This window comes from Ornithorhynchus anatinus, chromosome 2 (assembly GCF_004115215.2).
Source record: "Ornithorhynchus anatinus isolate Pmale09 chromosome 2, mOrnAna1.pri.v4, whole genome shotgun sequence".
In the NCBI taxonomy this organism is placed as follows: Eukaryota; Metazoa; Chordata; class Mammalia; order Monotremata; family Ornithorhynchidae; genus Ornithorhynchus; species Ornithorhynchus anatinus.
In genome coordinates, this window is record NC_041729.1 from 83,063,536 (window position 1) to 83,086,899 (window position 23,364).

At 41.9% G+C, this 23,364-nt stretch overlaps 1 protein-coding gene across 1 annotated transcript in view; it reads right to left on the reverse strand.

The window, feature by feature from the left end:
* Window positions 1-23,364, reverse strand: part of PEX3 (peroxisomal biogenesis factor 3) — a 28,393-nt gene that overhangs the window by 998 nt on the left and 4,031 nt on the right. Inside the window, exons 2-11 of the mRNA XM_029053571.1 lie at window positions 22,898-23,029; window positions 15,356-15,437; window positions 12,420-12,463; window positions 11,598-11,722; window positions 9,387-9,453; window positions 9,230-9,284; window positions 8,555-8,723; window positions 8,095-8,165; window positions 6,717-6,839; window positions 3,565-3,661 (exon numbers count right to left, since the gene is read on the reverse strand). Of these exons, the coding sequence (XP_028909404.1) occupies window positions 3,565-3,661; window positions 6,717-6,839; window positions 8,095-8,165; window positions 8,555-8,723; window positions 9,230-9,284; window positions 9,387-9,453; window positions 11,598-11,722; window positions 12,420-12,463; window positions 15,356-15,437; window positions 22,898-23,029 (965 nt within the window). The remainder of the gene's footprint in view (window positions 1-3,564; window positions 3,662-6,716; window positions 6,840-8,094; window positions 8,166-8,554; window positions 8,724-9,229; window positions 9,285-9,386; window positions 9,454-11,597; window positions 11,723-12,419; window positions 12,464-15,355; window positions 15,438-22,897; window positions 23,030-23,364) is intronic.

The window sequence follows — 23,364 nt, forward strand, 5'->3', positions numbered from 1 at the left end:
ATAGTGCTGTTTCATCAAATGGAAATTCCACACCATCCACTTTATAGCTCTCAATCAGCTCACCCCTTCCTACCTAACTTCACTGATCTCCTACATTCCAGCTGACACCCTTCTTTCTCTGGCGCCAGCTTGCTCACTGTGCCCCAATCTCATCTACCTCGCGGCTGACCCCTTTCCACATCCTCCCTGGCCTGAAACTCTCTCCCCTCTATATCCGACAGACTACAAACTCTCCTCACCTTCAAGGCCTTAGTAGAACCACATCCTACAAGTGACCTTCTCCAACTAAGCCCTCATCTCTCCTATTCCCTCCTCTGTCACCTAGGCACTTAGATCTGTACGCTTTAAGCACTTGATATTCATCCCACCCTCAACCCTAAAGCACTTACATACATAATTTATTTTAAGGTCTGTCTCCCCTTCTAGACTTAGCTCCTCAAGGTCAAGGAACATGTCTATCAAGTCTGTATACTTTGAGAACTTCATATTCACCCCTCCCTCAGCCCCACATTGCTTATATACATCGCTGTAATTTACTTATTTATACTAATGTCCGTCTCCCTCTCTAGACTGTAAGCTTGTTGTGGGTAGGGAACACATTTACCAACTCCATTATACTGTATTCTCCCAAGCGCTTAGTACAGTACTCTGTACACAGTAAGTGCTCAATACATATGACTGATGATTGATTGATGGTTTTTAGAAATCACTGGAAAGAGGAGTTTGGGGGCAGTCAATTTGGTCATTAAATGAGTGTGTGAAATCTGCTGCTGTGTGCTCCCCGGGTCTCTTTCTACCAGACGGCTGAGCAAATCTTCCAGGAACCTGTCACCTTCTCAATATGGCTCCCAAGGCCCCTGCTCTCGCCCGACATGCCCCGTGCAACCCAAACCACAGACAACTTGCCCCTCAGGCAGCTCGCTCTTTAGCATCTCCATCAGACCACTGAACAAAACAACTGGGAACCCTGCCGCCATTCCGCCGTGGCATCCAAGGCCCTCGGCAGCCTCCTCTCCCAGACCACCACATTGCGCCCCCCCAGGAAAGCACTTCGGCTTTTCTCCACGTCGCCAAGGAGCCTCTGTCTCGACCTGTCCTGCATCACCCTTGCAAGGCAGAGAAAAGCAGCCGCAGCCTGGCACCGTCTCCACCAAACCTCATGGAGATTGTGGTGGTTGCTGCTGCAGCGGTGGCTGCCATGACTGTGGGCTCAGCCACGAGGAGCCTGAAATTCTGCTCCTTTAACCACAGTACCCTACTGAGCTCTGTTTTTATTTTACGTACTTGCCCCTGTCTTTTTGTTGTCTTATGTTCTGCTCTCCTTACGTGTCTGTCATCAGTCTCCCCTCCTGTATTTTTAGATTGTGAGTCCCCTGAGGCAGAGACCGTGTTCATTTCCCATTTGCATATTCTTTCCCAACATTTAGTAGTGTTCTCTGTCCAAGGTAAAACTTAAATAAACATTACTACCTCAACTTTTCTCATTTCCATTATTTTCGGCACATTAGTGCTCTCATCTTTAATTTCCCCAGTAGAGAATACGGTCACACTGTGAAACTCCCTGCCCCCATGTTGTTGTCTGTTGTAACAATGATGAAGAGGGGCATCCGTTCAAAGCCTTCAGGGCAACTTTTCTTTTTGCACTCTTAACAATTAGGGTTGAAGTTAATGGATGATTGATGGGAATCCTGGAAAAACCTGGTTATTGAGAACAGATTTCTTTTATAGCTAAACTGTAAGCCCATTGTGGGCAGGGATTGTCTGTATTGCTGAATTGTACTTTCCAAGTGCTTAGTACTGTGCTCTGCACAAAGTAAGTGTTCAATAAATACAACTGAATGAATGAACTGCCTCAATCTCAATAAAAAGCAGTATTACTCTGCTGGCTTTCTCATTTTTTTGACCATTTTTTATCACTAGTCTGAAAACTTTTGGTTAACTTCACTTAAGGCACAAAATCACATAGTCCCCTATGATACAACAGCAGCTTTGCTAAATGCCCAGCATGACAGTAAGACCATTAAAGAACTGCAAGATGCCATGTTTGTATCTATTCAGAGGTGCCAGGGCAGCTAGGATATGCCCAGGAGAAAGTGGGATTGGCATAAACAATCACCATACAGAGAGTCCTGTAGTAAGAACTTGGAAGGGTACAACTCAACAGAGTGGTCAGACATGTTCCCTCTGCCCAAAAGAAACTAACAGTCTAGAGAGCAATACAGACATTCATATAAATAAATTATGGATACAATAAGAAGTGATGTAGGGTTGAGGGTGGGGTGAGTAAAGGGTGTAAATCCAACTGCGAGCGTGATGCAGGAGGGAGTGGGAGAAGAAGAAACAAGAGCTTAGTCAGGGAAGGTCTCTTGGAGCAGATGTACTTTTAATATGGCTTTGAAAGTGGGGAGAGTGATCGTCTGTCAGATATGAATGGGGACAGGGTTCTAGGTCAGAGATAGGACAAGAGCAAGGGGTCGGCAGTGCGCTAGACAAGACCGAGGTTCAGTGAGTAGGCTGGAATTAGAGGAGCAAAGTGTATGAGGTAGGTTAAAATAGAGAATCAGTGAGGTATGGTGCGAAGAGGTAAGGTGACTGAGTGCTTTAAAGCCAATGGAAAGGAGTTTCTGCTTGATGCAGAGGTAGATGGGCACCATGAAAGGTTGTTGAGAAGTAGGAAACATGGACTGAATGGTTTTGTAGAAAAACAGTCCGGACATCAGCGTGAAGTATGAACTTAAGTGGGGAGAGACAGGAGGCAGGGAGGTCAGCTTGGATGCTGTTGCAGTAATTAAGGCAAGCTAGTATATGTGTTGGATTAACAAGGCAGCAGTTTGGATGGAGAAGAAAGAGCAGATTTTAGTGATGCTGTGAAGGTAGAACCGACAGGATTTGGAGACAGGCTGAATATGCGGGTTGAATGAGAGAGATGAGTCTAGGACAACGCCAAGGCTTGAGAGGCATGGATGATGGGGTGTTGTCTACAGTGATGTCAGGTGGAGGGTTATACATTATTTTTCAATAGCACCCTTGAGGCAACCTCTCTCCTTTCTGTGTACCTGTGTCAGTGGGAGAAAACAAGTGATAGCTTTTTTTCTTCCACTAGAATGAACAGAGGAGTAGGTCGGGTATCATTTAAAGAATTTCTAATTCTCACTTTCCATTAAGGAAATCAAGATCAGGGCACAGATTCAATCCTTGAGAGCCAAAACAAGTAAGAGCAGACCACCTGCTGTAGAGAACAGGGATGCCAGATGCTCCTCAAAATATGAGATTATCTTCTATTTCTTTGCCTCAGTCCAATTTTGCAGAAAGGTCCATCAGGAGAGGATGCAGATTAGAGTAACACAACCCCCGACTCTACACGGCAGTGGAAGGAAGGAAGGTGATGCCAGACAGCAGCTAGTACCCATATTTGAAAAACTGAAATCTGCCAACTCTACCACAGAGAGATATTCCAATTCATTTTTAAAAGGGGAGAGTTATCAGATATCCCACCTGGAAACAACCAAAAACATATAAAAAGATTGCAAATTTTGACGAGAGCAAATAAACAGGGCTTCTTACCTGAACAAAGTGACTAGGTGTTTCACTACACACTGCATGGACCTGTCCATTTATTATTGGAATGATCTTGGCTAGAGGAAGGCTGACACTGGAGAGACTGCAGAAGCCAACAAAAAATAAACATGAGTCAGTTGGGTCATGATTTGAGAAGAATAAAAAGTATTTTCAAAACATACATTACTCAAATATTCACCTCTTGAGGGGGGCACCCACCCTAGTAAATAATAGTAAAGCTTTATCGATATGAATTCAGGAGACTTGAATCACATCAACCTCAATAATTCAAATATCCCATTAGATTACAGAAAATAGGCCAACCTTCAAGCCCTCTTCTCTAAGCTAAGGTCTGCAAATGATCTTTTTTTTGGTGCTGAAATGAGGATGAAAGGAAGCAGTATGGCCAAGTGGGAAGAGAATGGGCCTGGGAGTCATAGGACGTGGGTTCTAATTCTGGCTCTGCCACTTGTCTGCTGCGACCCTGCGTAAGTCACTTCACTTCTCTGTGCCTCAGTTTCATTTATAAAATGGGGATTCAATACCTGCTCTTCCTCCTACTAAGAATATGATCCCCATGTGGGACAGGAACGGTGTCCAACCTGATTATCTTCTATCTACCCCAGCACCTGCCATGGAGTAAGCACTTAACAAAAACAATTATTACTACACTGAAGAGGTTACCCCTCACTCTTCCTCTCTTCCTGATGCTCAAGATCCTTCAGAAATCACTGACTCCACAATACACAAAATCATTCAATAATATTTAGTACTTCACATTATTATTAATGATTATGGTATTTTTTAAGTGTTTACAATATGTTAAGCACTGTTCTAAATAGTGGGGTAGATACAAGTTAATCAGGTCAGACATAGCCGCTGTCCCTCTTGGGGCTCACTGTCCTAGTAGGAGGGAGAAGAGGCATTGAATCCCCATTTTACAGATAGGAAACTGGCACAGAAAAGTTGAGTGACCTGCCCAAGGTCACAAAAGAGACAAGTGGCAGAATCAGTATTAGAACCCAGTCTAATGGAAAGTGCTCTTTCCACTAGCCATGCTGCCCCTAGATATAAGGAAGTTATAGATGTCTTTGGAGAGAGAAGTCTTGAAGGAGTGAAGGTGTCAAATACTAGAATACAGAGGGTTGAAAAGAGAGTTAGTTGGTGGAGAGAAAGTTGAGGCAGTGGTTGTATATGATTAATCCTAGGAGTCTGAGTAGGACTGGAAGCAGGGAGATGGGGTTACAGCTGGAAGGATCTGTGGGGATCAAGAGAAGGCTTTTTAAATGGGTGAGACTTGCTCATGTTTGAAGGCAGAGGGGAAAAGCCATCAGAGAGTGAGAGATTAAAGATGGCACTGAGGAAGGGGAGAAGAGGAGAATCAAATGATTTTAGGAGGTAAGAGGGGGTAGGATCAGAGAAGCAGGTAGAGAGAGTGGATTTAAAGAGCAGGAAGGGGACTCTCCCAAGAGGACAGACGAAGAAGCAGGAGTAGAGTGTTGTGGGATGTTAAGGAGATCTGGGGAAGTTCATGCCCGGTGTCTTCGGTTTTAGCAAAAAAAAAAATAAATGCTGACACGGTAATCAGGAGTTAGGATGGAAATTGAGGGTGGGAGGAATTGGGCTTTAGAAGGGGGCTGAAGATTTGGAAGAGCTGCAAGGGGTGTGAGAGTGTGGGTGAGTTAACGAGGGAGGAAGAGTAAAGTTGGCATGAAGAAAACATAGCTGAGCTAAAGCATGAAAGTGTATGGGAGAAGTCAGCCTGGATTTCCACCAACTGTGCTCAGCTGGACAGGTTCAGAAGCAGAGGAAGCAGGCAGTGGAGATGATCCAGGACTGTGGGATGGAGATGCGGGACCAAGGAAGGACTGTGGGGGGGGCAAAGGATTTAAAGTGGGTGGAGAAGGTGGAATTGAGGGTCTGTACTTTTGCATCCATGGATGGAAAGGAGTATAGATAAGGTGACATGGCCAGGGGTAGGTGGAGTTGGGGATGAGCACCACAATGGAGGGGCAAGGAAAGTGGGAGGGATTAGGTTAGAAGGATGTGATGGGAAAGTGGTAGAACAGAGTTGGTGAGTTAGAGACGAGGCATGGTATGCAGATGATTAGGTTCAGTTTTTGTCTATGCTGGTGAGTGGAGTATAGTAAGAGCTGCTATGTTGGCATCTACTTGAGTACTTAGAACAATGCTTGGCATAAAATAAGGGCTTCAAAAATACTCTAGCTGGAAACCCCATCCTTAGCTAATAAATAACGAAACCCACTAAAAACATCATCAGTGAACCAACCTCCTCTATCTGTAACTTATTTCAATGTCAGTCACCCAGAGACTGTAAGCTCCTTGTGGGCAGGGATCTCGTCTACCAACTTTATTATACTGTACTTTCCCATGTCTATAGTACAGTACTCTACACACAGTAAGCACTCAATAAATACCATTGATTGATTTATTCTCTAAAATTTCTCATCGGGCACCTGGCACAATTCACAGAGGCTTCCTCAGCAGATGACAAGACAAACCTTCAGATAATAACCTGAATCGGCCAACGAAAACCAACCACAGACACAGACAGGTTATTTGACAAAGTAGAACCAAACCTAAGCAGAGACACATGGGACATGGACCGTGTCCAGCCTGTTTATCTTGCATCCACCCCAGCTTATTATAGTGCCTGGCACATAGTAAGCGCTTAGAAATGCCAAAAAAAGTATCAGAATCAGTCCGAATAAGTTTAAGGAGAGTTTGATAAAACATTGATGGGAGGAATCAAACTCATGTGACAAGACCTGAATTGGTGACATCTCTCTCTCTCTCTCTATATGCTAAATGTGTGTGCTTGCACATCCCAACACTGAGTTTACTGTGCAATAAAATGCACTTCCACAGAAGAAGACATTACTTAAAACTCTCTTGCTTTTTCAAAGGCAGGGTTACCACCTCTGAGGTGTCAGCTGTTTCACTTAGGAAGAAACAGGAAGAGAAAAAAAAGTGAAGGAGCTGTTAACAGGAAGAGACATGAGCACTAGAAATGTTTCTGGGGGTGATGTTAATATGCAGAAGCTGCTCACAACTTCTTTATGGTCTCCTGAATGTTATAGTCTGATTAATATATCCTTCGAGACAGGAAGACAGCACTGTTTTTAAAAGTGACTTGCCTGTTCATGGAATCTTTCCGTTGCAGGTCCTGTTCAGTAGGTCTAAAGAACTCAGCCATATTATCTAGAAGTCGACTGAAACCTCTGTTTAAGCAAGTGTTCAAGACTGTACTGAAATCTGGACTAGAAATGATTAAAAAAACAAAAAACATTAAAAACTGTCAGAGCTCACATCAGGAAAGGAAAATACTAAGTATGTCTCCCTTCTGGTCAAAAGGTAGCCATCATCAACATCTCTAATTATTTCTAGAATTAGTTCTAATTTTCTAACACTACAGTTCTTAAACTGAGGTGACTGGCTAGAACTTGGCATAAAATGAATAATAGTCAATGTGTTGCTTTTAATAAAACATGAAGGAAATGAATCCATTCCAAGCTGCAAAACGAAGAGCACAGACTTGTTTATTCAACTAACCTTTCATATAATGTATTATTCAGTGCTTTTATTTTAAAAGTCTATTGCTTCCCTAGGGGAAAATCTTCCAATTCATGAAATTATTGTTTGACAAAGAATAGCATAACTGTTAATACTACATAAACTACTATTCTGGGTAGAAGATCTTTGGTCTGAGAGAATCAATTTCAGGTAAATCTGACCAACAGAAAATGAATATTGATATTGGGCTTTGTATTCATATTTTAAGAGGAATATGGAGAAAATGGGAATGGTCCAGAAAAAAAAATAATGAAAGGAATGGAAAAACAGAGAAAACATTCTAGGGTATATACAAAATAATCACATCAAAAATAGCTCTGGTCTCTCATGGGGCTCACATTCTAAGAGGTAGGAAAACGTAAGGATTATTAATGAGAAGCATTATGGGAAATATTGACCTTGTGGAAAAAGCTCAGAACCAGGAGAACTGGGTTCTAATTCCGGCTCTGCCACTTGTCTTCTCTGTTACCTTGCACTTAATGTATTATCATTATTATTGTTACTAATCCAAGTTACTTAATTTCTTTGTGCTTCAATTTCCTCACCTTTAAAATGAGGGTTAATTTCCTCACCTTTAAAATGGGACCTGCTCTTGCTCCGTCTAAGACTGTGAGCCCCATGTGGGACAAGACCTGGGCCTGATAGAGTTGTACTGTATTTACCCCAGTGCTTAGCACACGCAAGTGTTTAAGAAATATCACAATTAACAATTCACAAATATCACAATTATTATTAACCACTGGAATACTATTTAAAAGTGCATGATGAAAAGATTCTGTGAATAGTTTCAGACATGACTCCTGACCCACAAGGGGCTCCCAACATAAAACAGGGAGGAAGAGTGGGAAGAGAAGAAGGAAAGTCAGGGGGAGAGAGGACAGACACATATGGAGAGAAAAAAGAAAACATGACTAAAACAAACAAATTATAATGTAACCATACCTTTCCAACATGTCTCTTGTTTCATTCAGCAGTTTAATAGTAGTAACATCTCCTGCTGTAAGTCCACATGCCTAAAAAACCCCCAAGAGTGCTATTAAGACTTCGACAGTGCAGTCGATTACTCAATGCAAACTGAGTCAGAACTTTTTCTGACACAAGTCCATTAATGTCCAAATGCACAGACCATTGCCTAATTCTACTTTGTTAAATTAAATTTAGAATGCTTCCTTCTTTACTGTATAAAATGGACCCATTTCAAAGAAAAGTTGCTGTCCCCAAACAGGATTCTAGACTGTCACTGGCTCCCAGATAATATATGCCTTCTTTTAAAGAACAGAGAAATAATCAGTAGTACTTATTGAGCAATTACTGTGTGTTAAGCACTGTACTACCACAAACCCCGCTTATGTGCCGGACTCAAACTCAAAACAAGCAGACTAAAGGTCCATAAAATAAGTACCTGAGTCGCCAGTGGGGTTTCTTCATCTGGCATCATATAATGACACAGCAGAGATCTGGGTCCAGTAGTATCCACCCACGATGGAGGCTTCTGTTCCTCTGTTATCTTTCTGATTTCTTTTACTTTCTGCTCCAAATCCAAGAGGGACATAGAGTGTTTAAGGGAAACACTGAAAATGGAGATAAAGAAATTGGGACAAATTGTAGTGGCAGAGCACCAGACATTTACCTTCCTTGCCTTTTTCCAATATGCTGCCTGAACGTCCAGTTTCTTTTAGCTGAACTGGGAAGTGTTAACTGAGAAATGAAGCTCTTTAAAAGGGTTCCTAATCATGAGTCCCTAGCAACAAATTCAAGACTTTGCTTCTATCACCCCTTCTTGCTGGGTCCGGTGGTGGGCTGGAAAATTGTGGGGATTCTGCAAAAATCCCACAGTGATTATAGGTATTGCCATTATCAAAAAACCCAAAGCTGTAGTCTTCTCCGTCAATACAGAGTTTAAATGACCACTTCAAGGTATACTCCACACCCCCCCAAGCCAGAGACTATTACTTTATTGAGAAATGACCCAAATGATTATGTGTAAAATCACTCAACTTGGGTCACCTACTAGTGCTTTCAGAATCAACACTGGGAAGAGACAAATACAACTACAAATTCATAAAACAATTTTTACCTTCCCAAAATTTTCTGCACTGCTTGTTTAACAACAGTTATTAACTCGGTCAGACCTATCAATAGAGGGAAAAACAACAATTTATAGACACCGGCTGCTTATTAACATTGCCGTAAGCAAGTCAGCTAAAGAGACAACTCACAAATAAGCTCCTTACCGTCTCCTAGAAGGTGATGGATACTTGACAAATATTGCTGCTGAACATCAGGAGGTGCTAGAAGCATCTGCACACATATCCACACAAACACACAAAATCAAAAATCAAGTTAAGATACTTAAGTTTTCAATAATAAATGCCAATCAATGTTATTTAATAAGCATTTACTGTGTGTAGCACACTGTACTAAACACTTGGGAGAGTACAATACAACAGAGTTGGTAGACATGCTCCCTGCCCATAAGAGGCTTACAGTCCTTTTTTTACAGGAATTGTTCTACATTCAGTCAATCAATAAAGTGCTCAATTTATTGAGCACTTACTGTGCGCACAGCACTGTACTTAACTCTCTTCCCCTCTTCAAATCCCTACTGAGAGCTCACCTCTTCCAAGAGGCCTTTCCAGACTGAGCTTCCCCTTTTCCCACTGCTCCCTCTGTGCCCCCCTTCACCTCCCCTCAGCTAAGACCCCTTTCCCCCCTTTCCCTCCTCTCCCTCTCCCTTCCCCTCCCCTCAGCACTGTGCTCATTTGTATATATTTTTATTATCCTATTTATTTTGTTAATGAGTTGTACATCCCCTTGATTCTATTTATTGCGATTAAGTTGTCTTGTTTTTGTCTCTCTCCCCCAATTAGACTGTAAGCCCATCAATGGGCAGGGATTGTCTCTATCTGTTGCTGAATTGTACATTCCAAGAGCTTAGTACAGTGCTCTGCACACAGTAAGCGCTCAACAAATACTATTGAATGAATGAACAATCAGGTCAGATACAATCCCTGGTCTACATGGGCTCACGATCTAATTAGGAAGGAGAATTGTATTCAATCCCCATTTTACAAATGAGGAAACTGAGGCCCAAAGAAGTTGTCGAAGCAGCATGGCCTAGTGGATAGAGCACGGGCCTGGGAGCCAAAAGGATCTGGGTTCTAATCCCAGCTCCACCCCTTGTCTGCTGTGTGACCTTGGATAAATCAGTTAACTTCTCTGGGCTTCAGTTACCTCATCTATAAAATGAGGATTAAGTCCGTGACCCCCATGTAGGACATGGATTGTGTCCAACTTGATTACTTTGTATCTACCCCAGTGTTTAGAACAGTGCCTGCCTGGAATGTAGTAAGCAGCGTGGCTCAGTGGAAAGAGCACGGGCTTTGGAGTCAGAGGTCATGAGTTCGAATCCCGGCTCCGCCACTTGTCAGCTGTGTGACTGTGGGCAAGTCACTTAACTTCTCTGTGCCTCAGTTACCTCATCTGTAAAATGGGGATTAAGACTGTGAGCCCCACGTGGGACATCCTGATTCCCTTGTGTCTACCCCAGTGCTTAGAACAGTGCTCGGCACATAGTAAGCACTTAAATACCAACATTATTATTGGAGAAGCAGCGTGGCTCAGTGGAAAGAGCACGGGCTTTGGAGTCAGGGCTCATGAGTTCGAATCCCAGCTCTGCCACTTGTCGGTTGTGTGACTGTGGGCAAGTCACTTCACTTCTCTGCGCCTCAGTTCCCTCATCTGTAAAATGGGGATTAAGACTGTGAGCCCCACGTGGGACAACCTGATTCCCCTATGTCCACCCCAGCGCTTAGAACAGTGCTCGGCACATAGTAAGCGCTTAACAAATACCAACATTATTATTAAGTACTTAAGCACTTGGGAAAGTACAACAGCTGGTGGACGTGATCCCTGCCTACAAGAAGCAGCGTGGCTCAGTGGAAAGAGCCAGGGCTTCGGAGTTATAGGTCATGGGTTCGACTCCCAGCTCTGCCACTTGTCAGCTGTGTGACTGTGGGCAAGTCACTTAACTTCTCTGTGCCTCAGTTACTTCATCTGTAAAATGGGGATTAACTATGAGCCTCACATGATAATCTACCTGATTACCCTGTATCCACCCCAGCACTTAGAACAGTTCTCTGCACATAGTAAGCGCTTAACAAATACCAACATTATTAAGAAGCTTACATCTGGAGGGTCCACAGAAAACCCCATAAAAATCTCTTCCTTCCCTGCCTTAAACCTTAGAAAAGAGACGGCTATAAAGCAACTACTTTAGACTTTTTGTACAAGAAGATAAAAGCCTACATCTGAAACCACTCTATAATCTCTGAAATGTAAAGTTACCTACTTCACAGGACTAATATAAGAACATATACCAAACAGGGTAAATGGAGGGCGGGGGGGGGGAAGGGAAACATGCATATTTATTCCAATGAACTTACGGTGCCATTCTTGCCAACTGCTGCATTATCCAGGTAGATGTATCCTCCAATAATATTTAACTGGACTCGCAAAAGGACCACAAGCATACAAGTACTATACACAGCTACAATACTTCTTGTGAAACCTTAACAGGGAACAGGAAGCAGGTTGCATGGTGATATTTGCAAAAGGAAAAAAAATTTTACAGTTTCACTAACAAGTCTTCAGGGAATTCCTATGCCTACATCACATTGCTTTACATATAAAAATTTACCAGAGGTTTTCCCAGTCCATATTTCCTCCTGGAAATTCACTGTGGCACAAGGTGTTACTTGCCTATTTTAAGGGCTAGTTGCTGTTATCAAGAAAGCAGTCTCCTTAAAAAATCTGGTAATAAAAATAGCCCAGGTGAGTGCTTTATATGCAGTAAGCTAATTAAAATGAATAAATACAAAGGTCCCTGAGCAACAATTATGGGAGAAAAATTAGTTAATTACATCTCGGATATAGAATTCAGGTTAACATATTTACCCATTCTGTAACTTGCAATTTGAGAGTTTCAGAATAGACAGGCATATGCGATATTCTAGCAACTGTATATACTTCTTTGGTTCCTCTATAGCCTTAGCATTTTCTGAAGATGTCCAAAACTCTTCTCCATGCCAATGAAAATCAACTATAGACTGCCAAATACACATGCACTATGAATATAAATGGTCTAGAACAGGTTTGTAAAAAGAATTAATCACATGATCTGGTGTTAAAAAGGAAAAGAACTTCATATTGTAAATAAGAATGTTTTAGGAAAAACACATTCCACAAACATACCCATGTAAACTTACTTATTATCTTCAGATCATCCCATATTTCTAGTTTGTTTGAAGGCCTGGGGGCATAAAGTAAAATAATTGTTAAAAAAAGCATTTGGGATTAAGAGAAATGTAAAAATAATCCAGAGGATCAAAAAGAAAAATGGTGCTGGAAAGTATATTAAGATTCACAATTTTCTAAAACACAGAACATAGAATTGCTATACTCCCTAACACTGGCACTACTGAACATTTCACATTTTTGGAGAATATATTCCCAATAGGTGAAAGCTAAGAGCAGTTTCCCCAACTGTAAATGATTCAGCCAAATAAAACAAACAGAAACCCACTGACCACACTAGAAACAAAAGAAACTAAAGAAATGAAGCTGCCAAAGACTTTCCTTCCTTCTTATCCATAATTCATTTTAGTCAGTCTCCCCAGTTAGGTTGTAAGTTCCTTGAGGACTCTGGAATGTCTATTAACTCTACTCCATTCTCTCAAGTGTTTATTACAGTGTTCTGCCTACAGTAAATACGACTGATTAGGATTTTAATGAAATACTAAATAAAATCTGTAAACTTACTGGGAACCTAAGCTCCTTTCTAGGTTCAGGCCTTCAACAACCCTTGCATCCTCTCTGTCCTCCTTTTATTCCTAAAGCCTAGGAAGGTCCATTTTGGGCATCTTTTGCTTCTGGGATGAAGAGAGGAGAGCAAAGGGAGAGAGCTATGGGCCTGCTTAATTGAATTCAGTAATTTCAGAAGATCAAAGGCAAGGTGAGCTTTGGGTAAATAGGATGTCAGAGATATCTGGCGAAGCATGCCCATAGCTTACACTGGTAACACCAGCATGTGACCTTCTTCCCTCAGGGTGATAAATCTCCTGCTACTGTTTCTGACCAGGCACCCGCACACCCTGGGTTGATTCAGAATTCTGTGAGAACTTTTGCTGGCATAAAATAGTGCAGGCAGAATTCTTCTGCTACTTGTTATTGGTACTTGTTAAGTGCTTACTATCTGTCTAGCACTGTTCTAAGGGCTGGAGTAGATACAATATAATGAGGTCGGATAGAGTCCCTGACCCATATGGGGCGCACAGTCTAAGTAGGAAGGAGTAGGATTTAGACCCCATTTTACAGATCAGGTAACTGAGGCACAGAGAAGTCATTTTGCCCAAGGCATACAGCATGCAAGTGACAGAGCTGGGATTAGAACCCAGATCCCCCAACTCCCAGGCCTGTGCTCTTTTAAATAGACCATGCTGCTACTTCCCTAGGATGCTTGCATCTGAGAAGCAGCATGGCGTAGTGGATATGGCATGGACCCAGCAGTCACTTCCTGCCACCTGTCTGCTGTGTGACCTTGGGCAAGTCACTTCTTTTTTCTGGGCCTCAGTTCCCTCACCTGTAAAATGGGGATTGAGATTGTGAGCCCCACATGAGACAGGGACCGTGTCCAACCCGATTTGCTTGTATCCACCCGAGCACATAGCACAGTGGCCGGCACATAGTAGGCACTTAGCAAATACTATCATTCTCCTGCTTCCTTCTGCTCTGGGGTTTGGATCTTCTTTAAAGAAATGCTCATGGGTGATTAATTTATAATTTTAGTTAGGCAACAATCAAGTCAGTAACTATAATTTATCAGCTAGTAAAAGAGTCATCTTTCCATGTCTTCTCATTTTTTCACTTACCCATGAAGCAATTACTCTTCCCACCTTCAGAGTTTTATTGGGAGCACATCTCCAAAAGGCCTTCCCTGACTAAACCTTCATTTCCCTTTTTCCCCACTCCCTTATGTGCCCTGACTTGCTCACCCCAACCCTACAGCACTTATGTACATATATAATTTACCCTTTGCCTGTAAGCTTACTGTGGGCAAGGAAAGTAACTGATATATTGTTGTATCCTACTCTCCCAGCTTATTTCAGTGTTCTGCACACAATAAGTGCTCAATAAGTACGACTGATGTCTAAACACTGATGCATTTACTGGCATTTTTGTAGCAATAGTCCTGTAATCCTGACAAATTCAGTATCAGTGCAATGGTCATCCATTCAAATTTAGATACTGTCTCAGGGGCAAGAGAGAAACTCCCCCACACCTACTCCCAACTTCTCCCTTCCTTTCTCCTCTCTTCTTCAGCACCCATTTTAATTGCACAGGATTTACTCTGTCGTTAGAAAATGATTTGCTGTCCTCTCTCTTTGCTCCTGAGTTGACCCATCCTGCACTGATGGGTGGGTACTGTGGTTGGGGTGTTTGGCCTTGGGAGACAAGGTGAAGGGAGGATGCTTGTTTATAAGGTTTATAGGGAAGCTACAAGAGCAAACACAATACGCATAAATCTGTGACATTTCCTGTGGGAATGATAACTCCAGTTATCCACACAGAGTGGATAACCATGAGCAAGCAGCACCACTTACTAATCTCAATGATGTAGTCCCCAAACTTCCAGCTCTCTTGTATATCTTCTATTTGTTAACATCTACTTTTAATTGATTTTTCTTCATTTTAAGATGGATTTGTTTTTGTTTTGCTGCTGTCCCAAGTTATAAACTCCTCAGGACAGGGAGCATGTCCATGCAAACTGGTTCAACCCTATAGTTTCTTCCTATAACAATGTGATAAGCCCTGGAGGCACTCAATAAGTATTTATAGATGAGGACAAAGAGCATGTTAAAAAAACAATTGTCTCCTGATTAGATTTAGAAGAAAACCTATCACCTGGAGGAAAAACTAAAATCCTTAAAGCTGAATTTCATATTAATTTTATTCAGATGATCAAATCATGAATACAGATGACCGTGGCCAATACTGATTCAATACTATGTGGCATCAGTCAGAAAATCCATATATTCTATCTTTTAATAGCTTGAACAAAGAAAATAAAATAGCCACTTCAAAAGAGCTTTTTGTCCAAAGATTCTAAGTACAACGTGAAAGGGAACACCACAGATTCACTCACCTGCTTTTCAACAGAGCTGTGAGGCTCTCTGAATTTAGTTGTTGCATTAAGGCATCCCTCAATGCTGGAAGCATTGATAACACTGCAATTCAAATGGAGAAAACAGCAAATTAAAAAGTCCCAAATGGTGTGATTACCATCCGAATTAATGGGAATAATTTTCATCTACTGGTTTAGTAGAATCAAACACCTGACACACAGAACAATAGAGAAGAGATGGGTGCAGATTAGAAATTCAAAAATCTGTTATCTTAGGTTCTATACTCCTTCATATTTTGAAACTTCAGAAAAATGAGTTTAGCTGCTCAAAACCACAAAATATCATACATCTTCCAGATAGCATATTAACTGGATAGAACAGCAGCACTGGATTTGGCTCAGAACTTGGGTTTTAGTCTTGGCTCTGCTAAAGACTAATTATAGACATTTTGGAAAACCTTTCTAAGCCTCCCATGACCTCTGTCCTACACTTCAAGAGGATCCTGTGAGGTTAAAATGGCATTCTGCAAATAAAACAATGCTTTCTTATCTTTTCAGTCTTCTCTTCCCAGTTTCTCTTTTTTTTGTCTCCATCCTCTGGGTTTTTACCAGCAGTGTAATGTCACTTGGGGAATGTAGGGTTAAGATCCTGCACAAGCTGACTGAGGCCCAGGACCCCAATTTCCTTCTTTAAAGAAGGAGACAAAGATTAGCAGAAGTTAGGAAGAGGAAAAAGAACAAAGAAGGGAAGTAAGTGCAGGGTACAGGTAGGTGAGGGAGGAATCCACCACCGAAAGATTCCTAGTTCCTCTTCTGCTTCTGCCCACTTTGCCCACTGTGTCTTTTTAAAAAATCATAAACAAGCAAACACAAAGTGGATTCATTAGGGAGCCATACTCAAGCAGGTCATAAGGTATTCTGCACTGATTTTTACAGGGCCCTTCGGCATCCAAGGACCTAATCTACCTCTCCATCCATCTTTCAGGCTTGAAGCTGACGCTGTTCCCAGTGAACTTTGGTGGCCACCTCTAGAGTGAAGCTTTGCCCCACAGGAGCGGGACAAGAAGAAGCGGAAGTAGCACCACATCTGAATCAGCTATTGTGACTGTTGGTCTGCCATGCTGGAGCTGTGAAAAGTCTGAGAACTGACTGAGAACTGTTTGAATGATATATTGCTGGTCTTTCTTTTCCTTTGTAATTATATCTTCATAACTCTTTGAGGTAAGGAGAGGCAGGTATTCTTATCCCCATTTTGCAGATAGAGAAGTGAAGTTAAATGGCTTGCAGTGTTCACACAAGAGGCGTATGGCAGGCCAAGACGAGAACCCACGGCATTTTGATTCCCAGCTCCATATCTGATTGCATGATTGCCCCAATTTTTTGCAACCCCCAAACAGGGAAGGGGCACTAACGTGGGAATTAAAGTCTAGCAATAAAAGGGGCAGGAGAAAAAAAAGAGAATAAAAAGGAGGAATGGAGAGGAGAAGGAAGAGGAAGGTAGGAGGGCACTTGAGACTGAATTTCCTACTTCTGTGGTACATTCTCAAGTCCAGTCTACAAAAGGCAATCCTGTAGGAGCCTCTAACTGTTCTACTTATTCTACTACCCCTGATCCTACTCTGGGGTGTATAATGGTCACTAATTACAAAACAATCCTTTATTTCTTCCTCAGAAAATCACAGGAAGGGTGAATTATGTGAACAAATACAATATCTTCCCCACCAACCTGGGATCACACAGGAGGAGGGAAGAAAGTAAGATAAATCACCTATCTCTTTACTTTGGTTTCTGTTATTTGACCTCAGTGTCCATCCACTGCCTTAGCTCAGGAAAGGGAGCTTCTGGGAAACAAAGCCCCTGCCTTCTGGCTAACATAGAAGAGAGTGCCAAGCTCCTAATAAACTGAAACAAGGGGCAGCTCCCCCATTTTTAATTTTACATTTTCCTTCTCGCTCTTTCACTGTCTTCCTCCACTACTTCCATTACCAAACAGCTTCTAAATTACCAATGTTTTGTTCGCTGGGACTACGAGTCTCTCTCAACAAACTGGATTCAGGCAACGGGAGGGTAGGAAGCAGGGTAGGCCATTTCTTTTTGTGTGCTTCCACTCATACTGATTCACAAAGGGGCTTCAGGAGAAGCATGGTTCCACAGCTCCTGGTTGGATGGTATGGAGAGTGGGCTCTCATCTTACATTTTTAAGTAACTTTCTCTTCTCCACTCATCCACAGTCTTCAAGACTATATTTACATGGATTGACAGGAGCACATTTTGATGAGACTTGGTGATCACCCAATAGATGATCCCTTAAAGGAGATGAACAATATGGTGAAGGAGTCCATTTAGCACTGGCTAAAGCTGCCAGACCTCATGAAGGCTGGCTCACTATGGCAGGAACCTGGAGATGTCCTGCCTCACTGGGGTAGTGGTACTTTTTTTTTTTTAATTTTATGGTATTTGTTAAGCATTTACTAGATGGGGCAGATACAAGACAATCGGGTTAGGAGTTCACAGTCTTAATCCCCATTTTACAGATGAAAAAACTGAGGCACAGAAAAGTTAAGTGACTTGCCCTAGGTCACACAGTACACATGTAACAGAGTCAAGATTAAAACCCAGGTGCTCTGGCCCTCTTTCCATCAGGCCAGCCTGCTTCCCAGTAAGGCAATTACTTGCTCAGAAAAGGCCCTTCTGAAGCTGCCTAGAGGGAGAAGTGAACGTTAGTGCCCCTGAACTAGATGGAGGGGTATTAATCAGAATAATGGCCAGCTGTTCTTAATCTCCACTGAGATGAGAGAAACAAGCTGCAACTACAATTTGAGAGATTTCAGTTCAATATAAAAGAAGAATTTCCTGACAATAGAGTTTATTACTCGTTGGAATAGATCACCAAGGGAGGTTATGAAATCTCTTTCTCCAAATTTACGTTATGTTCTCATGAGTCTGGGACTGTTTGTGTGGTCCTGCCGGAAAGAGAGAAGTTTGAATTAGATGGACTATGATGGTGCCACTCCTAAATCCTGGATTTATTTAACTAAAATACAAAACAGATTTTCCTTTTAATAAACCCAACAGTAACTTCATAACAATATATGCCACATAGATAGAAACTGCTAGACCTTGATTTTTCTGAGAGGAGGATATGAACTATAAAATATGAAAGCTTCTAAAATATATGTGCTCCTAGACGATTTATGTTGCTGTACAACATACACAAACTTGCACGCTCAATTTACTGTTTGAGACTTGTAAAAAAATCTTACAGAAGAATGAATCTTTTCTTAAGATGAATGCTGCTGGCAATCTGACTTTGCCTAGAAGCTTTATTTCTCAGCAGCAAGTATGATTCTTACCTACTGAACAAGTAGCACCAGATTCTGCTAACATAGCAAACAGGTCAGTGCACTAAAGGTTGTATGATTTCAGAGAATATAAACCACCCTTACTAAATTTTAATCAAAGGTAGTTTATGAAATGGTGAAGGGTCCCAGTGGTGATTGCTACTGCTGAGGTTTCAAGAGGTAATCGGGCTCATGACCAACCCTGGTTCCTGACCAACCCTGCTCCCTGTTTTTGTCATTTTTTCCTGTTTTCTATCTGTCCTCCAACAGTCTAGATTATGAGCCCCCTGTGGGTCAGGGTCCCTGTCTAAACTTATATTTATAAGTATTTGGCCCAGGGTTTAGTAACCAATAAATGCTTAATATATACCATAATTAGCCCTGAGTCCTCTCCAAATATTCTAGACCCATTTCAGTTTGCAATCCAGAGTCGGTCACAGTTCCATCGTAAGGGTCTAACAAATGATAAATCTTGAGGAATGAGTACCTCAGGATTCCTAGATGATATCGTGGTATTCTGGAGGAAGAATAACACAATTGCTTAAGAACATGATACCACAAGAAAATGATATTCTTGGGTTGGTAAGGCATCAGTATTGAGAGCTTCTGCTGTGCAGAGTACTGTACAGTCTAGAGGGGTGCTTGGGATTAACAGTAGAAGACATGGTCCTTGCCCTCAAGTGGTTTTAAAATCTAATGGGATTAACAGGCAGAAATGCATTGTATACTTAGAATGGGAGCAAGAAGTAAAGCAGGGATAAAACTATTAGCCACAAAACCAAAAAAATGAGTAAGTTGAATAAAAAAAATCTGCCTAGAAGCAGCAGAACCTAGAGGAAAGAGCACAGGACTGGGAGTGAGGAGAACTGGGTTCTAATCTGCTGTGTGACTCTGGTAAAGTCATTTAACTTCTCTGCCTCAGTTTCCTCATCTGTAAAATGAGGACTAAATATCTGTTCTCTCTCCATTTTAAACTGCGAGCCCTACATGGGACAGGGAGTGGGTCTGTTTGCATTGTATCTACCCCACTGCTTAGTATACTGCTTGGCACATACTAAGTGCTTAACAAATACCACCTAAGTGCTACAAGGATGTCATGCCTGGAAAGCCTCCTGAAGGAGAGTTTTTGAGGAGGTTTTGGAAGGTGGGGAGAGATGATCTTATGTGGAAAGAACAAGGGTCAATGTCCATCTCACCCAGTACTGCTAAGCCCCCTTTCCCCCGCTCCTCCCCCTCCCTTTTCCCCTCCCCTCAGCACTGTGCGCATTTGTATATATTTTTATTACCCTATTTATTTTGTTAATGAGGTGTACATCCACTTGATTCTATTTATTGCGATTAAGTTGTCTTGTTTTTGTCTGTCTCCCCCGATTAGACTGTAAGCCCGTCAAAGGGCAGGGATTGTCTCTGTTGCCGAATTGTACGTTCCAAGCGCTTAGTACAGTGCTCTGCACATAGTAAGCGCTCAATAAATACTACTGAATGAATGAATACTCAGTCTTCAACAGAGGCAAAAGGATGCTTTGAGGAACTGTGTGGCAGTTGTTTTCCTTGACATAAATGCTAACATTCCTAACCTTTTCCCTCTAGTTACTAATTAGGAAACACATACACATTAATGTAGCTTAACTCCTCCTGAACCTACTAATATCTTCTCCCCGCACAACTTTGTTGGCTTCCCACCAGCTGTGCCAAGAAGTGCTTTTCTGTTTCCTTGAAGCTACCAACCTTGAGCCAACTGATGTGGAGGGATTTGGTGACAATAATTTTGTATTCAACCCATCCATGTCCTTCTTGATTTTACACATTTCAATTTCTGCCTGTATTTTTCTAAACTGAAGAATTTCTAACCCTTTCAGTCCAACCTCATAAGGGAGCTTCTCCATTCTGGTTCATTTTAGCTACCTTTCTCTGACCCTTCTCTAGGTCTATTATGTCCTTTCTAAAATACCACAGTCAGAAATACATACAAAACTCCAAATGCAGGTGTATTATCCTTTTCTATATTAGGAAAACTAGGCCATTTGCTTTACTTTCTAGCCCCATCTTAATGATGCCCTTCATTCAGTTGGATTTTCTGAGAGCTACTTCACACTGAAACAATGATTTCACAGTCAACAATGACCCTAGGTTTTAATTGATAGGTCCAAGCCCACCATCATACAGTTGTGATTTGGGCTAGTTTTCCCTAGGGGCATTACCTTGCACTTGTGGTCACTGAAGCTCTGCCTATTGTTTCTAGGCTCTGGGCCCTCTGGTTCCAAAAATTCACTATTATATTGCTGACTCTGGCCATTATTATTCACTCTGACTCTTTAACCTTTGTTTGCTGAATTTAACTGCTCATCCATATGCTTCTACTTGGGGAAGGTGGCTTCTTCCCTCTGAACTTCCTTTGGCTTATGTCTCACTACTTCTCCAATTTACCAAACCTTTTTGAATCCTGATCCTATCTTCCAAAATAGCCGCCCCTGCCACTCCTCCTTAAATTAATGTAATCTGAATTCAAATGAGCATGCTATTACTTCATCTGGGCTATGGACAAGTGTAATGGCTTGGCAAGGGGTTCAGGTGAGCCAAGTATGTGAACCAAAGCCCCATCTGTCTATGGGATGGTTAAGGTAGCAGAAAGCCTGCCTGGTTAGGAAAGTCCACAGCCCTCTGGGCTCAGGGCTTATTGGGCTCACCAGTCAAATCTCTAGGGCCAGTGGTAATCTCACATTTGCTCAAGAGTCCACCTCACACACAGACTCCAAACTAGTATGGGACCCGCAAGTTCTGGACAATAGAGCACGCATGAGACCACCCCTGGGAATAGTCTAGTCCTCAAAGTCCCCTTTTGGCGCCAATAAAAAAGATGGATGTTACGTCGGTACGGGTCCTGTACTCATCAGGTGCAGTGCAATTTAGGCTAGGCCCTGGACTACTGGGCAAGATACAGCCCTAGTCTCTGCTCCACTGCTTGGCCCTCCAGCAGTCAGAATCTTCAGCCAGTTATGGATCCATCTGTTTGTGTTACTCTAGACCAGACACTGGTGATCTCTGAGATGTGCACCAAAGGGTGGAATGTCAAGGCACTCTGGCTGGCATAAAGAGCACGGATTTAGGAGTCAGGGGTCACGGGTTGCAATCCCGGCTCCACCACCTGTCAATTGTGTGACTCTGGGCAAGTCACTTAACTTCTCGGTGCCTCAGTTACCTCATCTGTAAAATGGGGACTAAGACCGTCAGCCTCACGTGGCACAACCTGCTTACCCTGTATCTACCCCAGCGCTTAGAACCGTACTCGGCATATAATAAGCTCTTAACAAATACCAACATTATTATTATTATTATTATTACTCCTAACCTCTGGCCATGTTGGGAACAATGTTCCCTATTTCAGGGCAGGTCTGGCCCTTAGAAGTAAAACCAGTGTATCTGATATGGGGCAACTGCTCAACAGACACATGCCAGAGACCTGGTAAGCTCTGATGCTCATTCCTGCCCACCAGGAACAATTTAGGCCGTCTCAGGACTGGAGTGTAAGTTTCCAGAGAGGCAGACGCAGTGCTGTGGATCCAGAAAAGGAAGTATTGACACCACAGGCCCACAGTGTTCTCACTCTCTTTCTCTCTTCCTTTCTCCCCTTCCTCTCTCTCTCCCCCTCCCCCCTGCCCTCCATACCACCATGCCCACTTTCCTTAGATACCTACTCAGTTTGGAATAGCAACTATCTGTGCTTGTCAACACCTGATCCAAGCTGTATTGTCCCACATTATTGCTGAATGTACCATATGGAACAGAATCAAAAAATCTTGCACAAACCCAAGACAGGCAACATCTCCTGTTTGATGTTCCAGACCTATCATTCTGTCAAGAGGGAGTTGAGATTAGGTTGTTGGGACTTGTTCTTATAAAGCTATTCTGGTTGTTAGCCAGTATCCTATTTTCCTCTACGTATCTGCAAATTAATTTTTCCCAAATATTTCTCAGAAGCCGGTTTTTCAAGTTTTAATTTCCAAGTCAATCCTGGTAATTAAAAAGGAACATACTAATTATACATTTAAATCTTTATAAGTACCGATATAAAGAATGCATTTCGATCACATATTACATATACCTACTTGGCCTGTTATTTTCTTCTCCTTTATGTCTTTCTCTTTCCTTTGGCTCTGAATTTGATGTATGAACCCCAAGTATTTCTGTACGTATCAAAGCCTGGCAATTCCCTTTGCCTTACCTGTCATATTGCAAGTTCTCTGGTTGCTTTCAAAATGATATTGTCTTCTTGCCTGTGCAATATATTCAGCAGCCTCTCTTTCTTGTATTTCTTTAATTTTCTTCTGTCCATATTTTCCCAGTAAATAGACTCCTAAAGTGTTTTAGAAACAAAATAGTTTATAAACCTTTTTGCACCATTCAGTTCTTATGCATTTTTTTCTAGTGCATCCTCTACTATCTCTTTCTACTCATAAATAATGCATCAGAAAAGATGAAATTAGAACTTCTATGGAAATCTGAGCTTGGGCTTTACAAAATGGGAAGACAGGAAATTTTCAGTCAATAAAAATAAGATAAACTTTTATTATTCCTAAAACAGAGAAATATCCAAATTTCTCTTGTAAAGGTCATATTAGGAAAGAGTTACCTAAATAAACAAACCTAAAATACCTTAGTAAATTCAATTCAAGGATCAGTATTAAACAA